The sequence below is a fragment of the Artemia sp. Qi Xiang Cuo genome, chromosome 3, assembly GCF_049724085.1.
Source record: "Artemia sp. Qi Xiang Cuo chromosome 3, ASM4972408v1, whole genome shotgun sequence".
NCBI lineage: Eukaryota > Metazoa > Arthropoda > Branchiopoda > Anostraca > Artemiidae > Artemia > Artemia sp. Qi Xiang Cuo.
In genome coordinates this window covers 71148228-71160451 of record NC_142796.1, presented here as the reverse complement: position 1 = coordinate 71160451, position 12224 = coordinate 71148228, and the positions used below count along the sequence as shown (strand labels likewise).

Here is a 12224-nt window from a genome sequence, read left to right as displayed (position 1 = left end):
CAAAAGGAGGGTGAAGGTAGAAAATGATATATAACCCTTAGGGCCGTATCCAGGAATTTCATTTGGGGGGGGGGGGTCAGAACAGGCACAGTCACCTGAATCAGAATCAAGTCTGAAGGAGAGGAGCTAGATTTGGAAGCAAGTCCTATTGAAGAGAGTCTTAATGACTGTGAAAGTGACTCAATGTTCCAATATTATGATCCAGTGCTTAGTTAATCAAAATCATCAAAGTGTTACAAACCTCTTTTTTAATTGTATTCGGTACTTTTATAAATAAATGACAAATAACATGTATATGATACGAGGAATGTGGCTGAATACGGCTGTTTTAATATACAAAGCTGTTAGGGTAACATTTCTTAGTTTAAATTTAAAGAAAATAACTAATATGATTTTACTCCCAAATAATGGTCAATCTTATTTGTTTATCTTTTTAAAAAATAGCGACGAAGACCACGCTGCCTTTCCATCCCAAAAAAGAATTCTCTATTGTTCTTCTTGTTTTTGTTGTTTGTTTATCTTTTTTTTTTTTTTCATATGTATATTATTATTATTTTAAATTGAATGTCCGAAATCAGGCACTGTTCAATTGCTGAGGTATTACCCAAGCCACACGATTACCAAAGGGATAAACTAGATAGACAGTCAATTAAATTGATGAAACTCTACATAAAGGGGCATTACCTTTTTTAAGCCCAGGAAAATCAGAATCATCAAAACATTTCATTAAAAAATGTAAGTGATGCTTAAAAAGAAATGTTCAACTGGTCTTGTAGCTACATGGCAACTCTAAAACACCAATTTTACCCTGTATTTCTACGGGAGTACCTTATTTTACCAATTTTAACTTATTTAACCAATTTTACTTACCGAGTTTTTAATTTACGGTAATTTTACAACGCTAGGCATCTACAACATCAAGGCATCTATATTATCATGGTTGCAGCGGTAGCTCCGACCTATTAAAAGATATAGTCAGGGCGCCAGAAGTAAAAAATGTGACATATACCCCGACGGAAAAAGGTATCGATGAAAATGGGCCTACCCCCCTCCCCTTAAATCGACCTTGCTGATTCGAAAAATAACAACGGCACATTCGTACGAGGCGGCAAACGCCACGAAACTTACGATTTCACAACTTGTGTATGGCTCCTCAGTGGACATTGTTGTTCCAGTGAGTCTGATGCGCCCTTTTTCGCAGAAACCCGAGTATCAACGACTAAAGCAGCAGTATCCAAGATGTCTAGAGACCAAGGAATGTCTTTTAAGCCTCAACACACTGCCTTTTTTTATTTACTGTAACTCTAAATCTCAGACAAAAAGCTAGCGAAGCTCTACACATATGTCGTCGCAAACAAAGAGTTTATTAACCAAAGTATTACGAATTACTTAAAACAGAAATCCGAATAAATGATCACGTGAAAAATCCATCGAAATACTAAAGCAGCCCACTAGCCATCGTCCCTTCAAATCAACAACTCCCATGCAGAATAACTATTCCTTGTCAGAACAAAACTCCCCTTCGCAACATTTTCCACAACAGGAGCACAAAATATCGCAGCCCCTAGCTACACAGGGGCATTTTTGTCCACAGTTTTTACACTTGCAGTACGGTGAAACTTTCTGAATGGTAGATGGCCAGGCTGCAAGAGTCGATTTCTTGAGTAAAAATTTTACATCTTTTTACTACCACCCAAAATCTAAGGGATAAAAGTAAATGAGACAAGGCACAAGCGCCTGTAGCCTCACATATCATTGAAAAATACATCTTTTGACCTGGAGCATGAACAAGCCATCTGTTGGAGGTAGGCTCTTCAGTGTTTTACGACGTGGAAACAAGTGAACTCGCAGATCGTTCAAACAGTCAGTTTCCGATTTTTCCGTACGACGCGATCAAAATGTCCCGACTCAACTTCACAATTTCATCCTCGAGTTCAATGGCCTCTTGTATGTCTCTTGAAACCTGGTCAGTCACAGCTAAAATTTGGGTTAAGTAGGGCATTGCTGCTTTAAGTATCGTTTTCTTGCCTTTTGAATAGAAGTAGCTCGCTGTATCACAGCTGGTGTAACAGTACAAAAATGCCCCAGAGTTCACTAAAGACGGAGGGAGTCCATTAGCCAGCTCCATGATATAAACAGCTTTTTGCTTGAAGCAAGCCCAGATGTTTGGTGTTGCACTAGTTTGTGCCTCAATTTTACAAAAAGACAGAAATAAAATAACGATTATATCGGTGTCATTAGCTTCGATAATCACGTCTAAACATCCAGTTTTAACACAGAACGCTGCGTGAAAACAACGCGAGTGTCTGCTTCCTCGTAAGTGCAGCTCAAGTCAGCCGTAAAACTGCTGCTTCCGTCAGCACTACTATCTGGTTTAAGTTCCACAACTTTGATCCTGTCAGGAAACCCTCCGGATTACCCTCCGTTTTCCTATCAATCTCAGACCAGACCTCAAACACGCACTCTATCAGTTTCGCTTTGCTTTTTGAATCCAGCAGGATCGAGTCCCAGCAGTCAAGAACCATATGTCGACGAACGGAAAAGGTTTTGCCGGGACGACTTCCCCGCCGTTCGTGGCAAGCCACTACTGTCTTTCAGAGAGACAACTTCGCAGCCCACTAAATCCTGGAGCACGCCATCATAGCGATCAGCTACAATATGTAGCTGGGTTGTCTCTTTCGGCTGTTTTTTTATGAGACTCTCCAACGTTCTTTTAGCGAAGTCCGTCAAGATTTCGTCTGTTCGAGGGGGTTGACTTCTGATCAGTGGCATAAAATCAACTACGACCCCCAGACTTCCCGCGTCCCGGGAACTTGGACACTCTGCTGGCCACTTCTCGATGGCAAGAGAGATTTTCAGGAACTCCATCGTAGCACATTTGCTGCCGGTTTCTAACACGGTGTTACCACTGGCTGTAATTTCAAACAGCAGGGGGATATGGTAGCAGCTCGTGGCCTAGTATTCTCATCAGTATATCAGTACGTAGACCCTGGTCCGAATCAACAGCGATCATGATCCGTTTAACAATATCCAATTCTGCGTTTGCGTACACGGCACTTCCGGATGCCTTTTTGATGATCTTTTTCGAGCTTTGAAAAGTCTGCACTTTCACTTTCGTAAACGCATCACTATCTCCATCAAGAAAAGCTCCGATTGCCTTTAAGCCCGAAGCTTTAGCACTTAACAGACAAACACCAGTATCTGCCAACTCTCCAGTTATAATGTTGACTAGTTTCTCACCATCAGAGGAGAACGGGTCGACGTGAACTTCTATAACAGCGACAACTTTTCGGACCAGTTCTTCATCTCTTTTATCCGAAGCATGAGTTGAATACTGACCATCGTCGAATTCGCTCAAGCTTTGCACTCCAGCCATATCGCATAATGCTGTCGAGACCTAGAAGAAAAAATCTTGGAAGAAAAATTTAAATGCACGAAAAAATCAAGGGAGGGGGGACTGCTCTGAAGCTTCTTTTTGATATCCCATGCGTAGCTTTAGGATACGTATGCGGTCACAAAGTCCGTCCGTCTGTCTGTCTGTGTATGGTACTCTCACTCTTGAGGGGAGAGTCGGATGCTCATGAAACTTGGTAATTAGGTTTGTTTTGAACACAGGTAGGTTAAGTTCGAAGATGGGCTACATAGGTCTACTAGGGAGGGGAGGAGGGAACTTTGGAGAGGAAAACTGCACAATGAACGGTTTTTCGTATCTCGATACTTGAAAGGTTGTATAACCTAAGCAACTACATTGTCATTAAGCAAAGACGGATATCAAAGCAAGAAATAATTACAAAACATAGTAATTAACTAGCCCATGTTTAAGCCACTACTAGAGATCAAAGTATTTACCTTGGCACAAAAAGGAATCGTGGTCATCCAATTCGTAACTGCTAATCCTCGCATACTGACACCGGTAATACCACCTCCTGCTTTTGACTGCAAGTTGAGCGTCGACTCAAGGGCATGATCTGGTGATATTGAATTCATTTTCCCACTCAGCCGTTTCACATTAAAAAGTCCTTGACGGGAAATCTCGGAAGGTTCTGTGGGCAAACTCTGTATATCACTCAGTTAACTGATGACGAAAGCTGCGTATTTGTGATGCTTGACTGCTGAGAAATAAGGAGCCATCAGTTTCACCCCCGTCAAATGGCCATCCCAGTCACCAGCCCGTTCAGCAACCAAAAACTGCACAAGGATCAGCTCAAGCCTTATGTAGAAAATCCACAGCCGAGCGGTCGGATTTGCAGTCGGCATTTTTAATGAGCAGTGGCGAAAATACCGTTTTTTTAATGAGCCGTGGCAAAAATATAAAATGTGAACAGAATTGAAAAGAAATGAAATGGATATGAAAATCTAGCCTAATCTATACTATATACTCCGTATATATACTCTGGGTACATACTCTTTATTTATATATATATATTTATAGCAATATTTTGTATTTTTGCCACTGATGTATTAATATTTGTATTTCCACCACTGCTCAGTAAAAAAAAAACGGAATTAACAATGACCAGGATGAACGCTATCTCTAGAACAACTTATTTGGCAATTCATAGCAGCAATTCTTAAAGATTTACGCATTGCGTTTTAGCATGGAGAATATTATAATTTTTTCTCTTAAGCTAGAAAAAGAAGGATTTTTAGAGGAAAGACTTGATGAGAAAGGTTCTCCCCTTGGATAATATGTTAACTAGGATCATTATACATATTTTAAAGTAAGAATAGTTTTCTTAACATGTCTCTTTATCAGGAGTCACAATTCTAAATTTATACCCAGGGCTTTAATTTGGGGCCCAAAATTGCATCGTCTAGCAAGCCTGTAGGCTACAAACCAGAATCTGGCAGTGAAATGATTAAAAAAAAACATAAGATTCTGTACCTTAGTAAGCCTAGGTAGGCTTAGTAGGCATAAGAACTAGGATGAACTTAGTAACCACAAGAACAGCCCTCTTCCTGTAGGCTACACCACACTGGCTACACAGACATGCAAATACACGTAAAAGGGAGTAACTTACAATGACTGTCACTTCATACAGAACCATTGGATTAACAATCTGCCAAAAATTTCAGGTTTCCATACAAAGTGTTGCTATTCTTCTCTTCTCTTATCGATACCCGAATGTGGTTTGTTCTGCGCTGTTGTTTAGACATTTTCATTGTTAGTAACTAGTTTGGCTACGGATATACTATCGTTTGTTAATAAGAGGTATAGTATCTTTCCATATATATTTAAGTTTATATTTCTACTCTCTGAGTTTAAATATAAGATGATATATGTTGATTTCTATGCTCTGTGTGCAAGTATAGTTGACTAGGCTTTTGGCTGATATTTAGACTTTGTGGTGTTTGAAGCATTTTAGCAGTTTACAAAGCAAAGTATGTTGTGCAGACGTCAGCATATTACATTCAAATAGGCAATGGTCAATTGTTTCATTATTCATATTACAATGCCTGCAAAGAGGGGACAGGGGAATTGAACCACTTGAATTAGAAAACTTATACGAGAATGCAAGAAAATTTGGTCCATTTGTCCCAGAACGAATTCTATGATAAATTTTAGAAAAATACTTATTGGGAAAGGGGGAAAGGATAGGATTAATCTTATTAAAATTAATATCTGATAGTCTCCATCGATAAATATCTCTAATCGGGATTGGTCTCCCACTTGGCTGGTCAATATTTATAGCATTTTTTACTATTTCATCAACCTGATAATTACCACTTATACCAGAGTGGCTAGGAATGTACTGAAAATAAGTTCTTATGCCACTTGAAGCAAGATTATCTATAATACTGAGAAAATGCTAAGTGTCAATGTCCAACTTATACTGAGGAGCTGAGGCCAGCAACTCAAGGCTTGATAAAGAGTCGGAATATACTATAATATTATTTGAATTTGATATCAAAGGTTGGTTTTCCTTAAGGTGTTCTAATGCCATGATTATGGCATTTAACTCAGCAGACATTATAGATAAATTATTATATAATCTCTCGCCCATTGTAATTTTCAGGTGAGGAAGGAAAGCAGCACTTAGTACCTTCTCATTCATTTTGGACCCATCAACAAATATTTGGAAGTGGTTTTTATAGGTAATTGTATTAAGTTCAGCAAATTTTTTCTGGACAAAAGCAATGGGGGTTAAATCTTTATTCCACTTTGAGAAATCAGTATTTATTATGGGAATTGACCAATTCCATGGAGGGGATTGGGGGAAATTAGGTGCAATAGACTTTACCGGTACGGGGAACTTCTTCTGAATATTGGCATACACATGGCTGGATTTCTTAACCAATTATGTAGGGTGTGTGAGCTATTTGATTCAATTTTTGTAAGATTTTTTGTCAAGAGAAAGCTACGTCTCTCCCTATTGTTGTTAATCCACTCTCCATAAGTAGAAACTTGGTGCTTGTGGGTTTCCTAAGACCAAATATGAGACGTATTACATCATTTTGTGTTGTTTCAATTTTTTGCATCTGGGTCTTTGCACATGCACCATAGACGATGAGCCCATAGTCAATATGGGGTCTTATATGTGATTTATAAAACTGGAGTAAGGTTTTCTCCTTACAGCCCCAGGGTGTGTGGAAAGAAGTCTTTTTAGTATACTTGTTTTTCTATAGCATTTTTTATTGTGTTTGAAATGTGGAGGTGGAAATTAAGTTTTTGGTCAAGCACGACACCTAGATAGCTAATATGATTATGTTCTGAAATAGTTGTTCCATTTAGAGTTAGTCATGCATTAACATGGTTTCGCTTTCGGTGAAATTGGATGATTTTTGACTTGGTAGGTGCAATGGGTAAATCTGAAAGTTGAGAGAATTTTTCTAACTTGAAAAGTGACTTTTGCAGATCTGACTGTGCTATCTCAAAGGAGTTGCCAGATGACCATAGCACCATATCGTCAGCATATTGTAGATTCGGGTGGGGGAGGTTCACGTCCCAGAGAGATAGGGCAAAGAGGAGGCAACTGAGGACTGCTCCCTCAGTTGCATTACGCTATTGCATTACCGATCTGTATTAATTCTTCTGTTTCTTCTTTGTAACGCGAAACAAAAAAGACGAAAAGTTGTAGCGACGCCTGGGATTTTTGCGGTTTCAGCTCATAGCAAATCAGATAGATGTCACTTTCCGGAAACCTTTCGGTTAAATTTAGGAATCTCTGGTTTACCGACTCATACGAAAGTGCCGTTTACATATTCGGCTTTGGCGTTTTTCAGTCTACCTATGACGTAATTTTCATAAAAACCTTTTTCCGTCATGCCCCCGACTAGAAATAAGCGAGATAGCCTGACTTGGCGCCCTAAATAATATAAAGAAGAGTAAAACCCTGAAAACACTTTCCCAAGACTAAGTTTCACCAGTTGACCTATAACAACTAGAACAAAACTCGTCAAGCAATTCAACTTTAATGTTACCTCAACACACACAGTTCCAGATTCGTTATTTTTGTTATGCAAAAAGGGGTCAAGAAGGGATCAGTTTTGATTAACAGGTAGAAAGTGATAAGCCAACATACACTGATATGAAACACATAATGTAGAATAAGTATTCCTTAAAGCCTCCAAAGTTTTATTGGCCTATCAATCTTCAGAACAAGTTTTAAAATACATAACGCACACATCTGTATGTTGATTAGTCTATACTATAGCTTCAAAAATGCTTGGCTTCTTCACTAAACTGGGAGATGAAGTTCGCCTATTATACCTTTACGGATTTGAGTTCTCTAAGATCAACAGAATACATGAAGGAAAATTTGCAAGCTTTTCAAGACTTTTGACTCCCTGACATCTTGTTTCAGAAAAAAAGGGATACGGAGCTAATAATATGTTCACACTGGAGCAGTGATATGGAACGAATATAGAATTAAAAGATGCTGAAACAACAAAACTGTAGATTAATAGCAGGTATACTTACTAGAACACACCCATATTAAATCTCTTCGTAGAAAAATGGACAAATGTAAAGTTCCTAGGGTACAAGAGGAGAGCATAACATGATTTGGACCTAGCGTCTCCTGCAATGAAACTTCCCAATTAAACTTGGCACTATGAGATTCTTGAGTACAAATGGCAATAACATCCGGCGGAGTAGATATGTAAGTTGGAAGAATCAAGTCTTCGAGATCAGATGGAGGCGTCTAAAAAAAAAAAAAAATTCTATTACAAATGATGACAAGAGTGCACACTAAGTTTTACTGGGAGTGGAAAGGTTTAGCCCAGTTGTATCCTATTTCTGTGACTATTACCAAGCACTGTGCTTTCGTTTGATCATTTTTGGTCTACCAAGAAGGGAACTGCCCTTTCCCTTTAACATTTTGACTAAAGGTTCATCTTCAGTTACACATTATTGACGGATGAGCAGCAAAGATGACACATATCGCTGAAAATATTTCACTATTCGAGCGATCTTCAGGAGGGAGCCACCACTCCTCTTCTTTTGTAAAAGTATTACACTATATTATATGCAACTACTACTAACAACTTACAACAATACCAAGCCGTCTGATGCCAACACAGCTGTGCACGCTCCTCATTCATATCACCCTATTAAAAGCTTCTATCTTTAACCCTCCCAACAAGTTCAGATTTCCTTACAGCCCTTTCTTACGACCTCTTCCCACTTCATTCGCAGCCAGAAATAGTGTTACTGCATGGTTTCGATTTTGCGATTGCGCAATTCACCTTTTAGAAGCTACGATTTTCGCATGAGTAGTTAAGAAGCGGGTGTCAAGATAACTTTTTTTTTCAAAAGTTAAGCATCACTAGCGTTTTTCCATTTCTTGTACTGAAACAGATAATTTAATCCTGAAAATCAACACAAGAAATATGAAACTACCTTTTATGTATGTTGTCCGATAAGCTTGCTGCTAATAAACAGATTAGAAAAATGACCTAGATCCATCCTGTTAAACAACTGAAAACAAAACCTAATAACTCCAAAATCAGTTGCATCACACTTAAAAGCAATTTTTTGAAGATTTGATTTAAAACTAGGCTAAAGATAGATTAAAAACAAGTTTAAATGCTCAATTTTGCAGTTTTTGAAAGGGTTTATAGCTCGGGAAGTTAGACACCTATACTTCTAGATACGTTTTAAAAACAAATTCGAAAACGTGATTTAAGTACCAGTAAAAAAAATTAAAATAACATCTTTTGTTAAATTTAAAAACGTATCCTATTTTAAGTGTCAATACTAAATGAACTTATTTTGTAAAGAACGAATGGAAGCTTTCAAATCATAGTTTCTGGCAATCGATTTAATCGAAATCCCAAATAATCAACATGGAATATTTAATATGGATTATCAACATCATACAAAGCATAATTACACACAGAAAAACATTGGTGAGATTACATTCTAGTAATCAACTTGGGAAACTTTGGCCCCTGGAAAACAAACTCTCTGTGATTTTCGAAATACAAAACATATTAAAATGAACGAGCATAGGAGCAATGAACGGACATTTTCCCGTTTCTGAATTCTAGACAGAAACAAGGGGGTTTCCTTGGGAGATGTGGGGTGTAATACTTCAACAAATGCAAATTTTGACGTTAAACATTTAGCTTTTCATATATTCTAAGATGTTTTTCTATAATATTTTCAGGAAAACGGATCCTTCAATATTATTTAAGGATCCCCCCCCCTCCCCAATATACAGATATGATTTCAACAGGCAAATATTATTAACAGTTTCTGGGGCGCGAAAAATATAGATGGCAGTAGCTACCTACACTTTATGGGAATGTCATAAAACTATGAAGTACAAACTGAAAAGCTATGGTCTATAAGGGTTCCACTGCCAACTCATACCTGTGTGTGCTCACGCAGTAGATTATGTATTTCTTGAATATTGACAACACTCAGATTAGGCGATATACTTATATAGTAAATCATTTTTAAACCTTCTAATTTTGCATTTTAATTGTAGAGCACTACACTAATGCTTAATCTGATATCTACACTAATTCTTCAAAAAATGTCCTTCAGAATAAAAGATTAGTGCTTGAAAACGACATCTATCTTAGACTCCTGAGTTGTTGTTGTTTTTTTTATTCACAGCTCGCTTTACATTCAACAGCAGTTTGACACAACCTTAATATTCAAACACAAAACTATGAATTTTTTCTCCACCAGATAATTTGCATAATAATTTGAAAAGGAAACAATTTATTTTCTGCGACACTTTTTGCCTATTTTGTTTAATGAACCTAATCGACTTTCTACTTTGACATTTGCATTAATCATAATACAAAAACAACAAGTCTCTTGGCAGGTTTTATGATAAAAACCCAAATATATTGTACTCGAAAATTGGGGATAGAAAGACAAATAATACCTTGCCATTCATATTCCATGTGCCAACTAAAATAGATATTCTTCTATTTGGTAAAAGTCGATCAACTTCTGCTGGGCCAAGTGTTGTATAGTGACCATGTAAATAGTTCCTAAAAGATAAATCAAATTCCTAAGAAAAGAAATCAAAAGCACGTGGAACATTCAATCCAGACTACCATCTTATTATTCAAGATATGGATACTTATCCTCAACTCGAGAATTTGGATCTACAGGCACAGGGTTGAAACAACTGAGACGCTTGGGAGATAGATAGGATATCTATAATTTGGGCTGTATATTTGCACATTAGGGGTTAGGGAGGGGAGGGGGCTAAGTATAGCAGGACTGCATGTAAAATGTAACCTAACCTAACCAAAATACCGGCTAAATATTTATTAAAATATAACTACAGTATAATTGTCGGCTGAACCGAAGCAAATTGTCACCGTATACAAACAGCAAGAAACGGGTTACTGTCTGTATCTATCAATCTAAATTCTCGAGTGTGTATAAGTACCGAGATGTGTTTCATGATTGATCATTTTACTGTTCTTTGCACTAAAAAAGCAACAAATTTATTGATAGGATGCTTGCACTTTTCTCTCTTTCTCTTCACGCCAATCCGCCCCCTTTACAAAGGACGAAAACTTACACATTGTTCATCTTTTAATTTACTGATTATCAAGACTGTCCTTTGCTGCAATAGTAAATAGGCATAAAGAGATTGGCGAATAAAAAACTTTCTTGAAAGTCTGGACGCCAAGGTAACAGAAAAACCCACATTTTACAAAGATTGAATTTTTTCCAATTTTCAGCGGTCTGAATGCCGCCGAAATGAAATCAAGGCCTTTTCACGAGGAACATTTTTTTCTTTACTTTTTAAGCTTCACCGTTTAGGGGGTGTATCACCTTAACTAAACCCTAAACAAGGCCTTATATTTAAGTAGAAGGTCATTGTACATCTAGTGTTAACCAAATTTAGTGTAAACCATTTTAAAACCATTTAAGAAACTGGCCAGAGAAGTTAGAAAAATAAAATCCTCTGAAAACTGCACTGAAAACGACCAAAATATTTTACCACAAAATCAAAAAGCGCTATACAAAAATACACATTTTTATAGTTTAAAAATCTAGTATCTCAGATGCATAAGTGAGGCTTGAGCCAATGGAGAGTCATTCTGGAGGCCGAATAACCGAACTACCTACCATTGAGATCAAAATAAGCAGACATGGGCCAAAAAAATCTGTGTGAGCAGAAACCTCGACCCAAGCAAGATCTCGTCTGCGAGACCCGAGGGTTTGAGTGCCACCCCAAAAAAAAGAACCAAATAAATCGCTGTTATGAGGGCCAAAGATGAAAGCTTCGGATTTAATCCTTTTTTTTATTTCTAATTGATATGGTAATGATTTTGAATTTCCTTGTTTTCAAGTATAGGCGGTCTATAAATATAGTTATTAGTTTTGGATTTTGAAGATGTTGGTACCTCTGATAAGAGATGGGACATAATAAAACAACTACCAATTCTAGCCATGCGAAAATAGCAGAAGGGGGCGAAAAAACAACAACAAGAAAATCAGGAACTTTGCCAACCAAGAAACTGGCAAGACAATCTATCTTGACCAGTCTTTATTGCAAGCATTATCACAATTCCCGAAGGCTTGGTCTTTCAACCATAGCAAGTGAAACGAGCAGACATCCTGTGAGTAGTATCCTGTGAGGTTTTATTCACGAGGCCAATATTTCTCCAAATCATATCACCATCTACTTACCACCGATCATTGCTTAACAAATAACAAATTCACTTAAAATTCTGAAATAATTTTACTCATCTTACAATTCGTGACAACGGGCTGCAAGTAAGGGGCGACTAGGCTCAATAGT

General features: G+C 37.6%; 1 protein-coding gene across 4 annotated transcripts in view; it reads right to left on the bottom strand.

Moving 5' to 3' along the window:
• The window catches only part of INPP5E (Inositol-3-phosphate synthase), a 51369-nt gene that overhangs the window by 16169 nt on the left and 22976 nt on the right, over window positions 1–12224 (bottom strand). For all 4 annotated transcript variants that reach the window (XM_089086543.1, XM_089086545.1, XM_089086546.1 and 1 more), the window contains exons 3-4: window positions 10344–10452; window positions 7922–8144 (exon numbers count right to left, since the gene is read on the bottom strand). In XM_089086543.1, the coding sequence (XP_088942669.1) occupies window positions 7922–8144; window positions 10344–10452 (332 nt within the window). The remainder of the gene's footprint in view (window positions 1–7921; window positions 8145–10343; window positions 10453–12224) is intronic.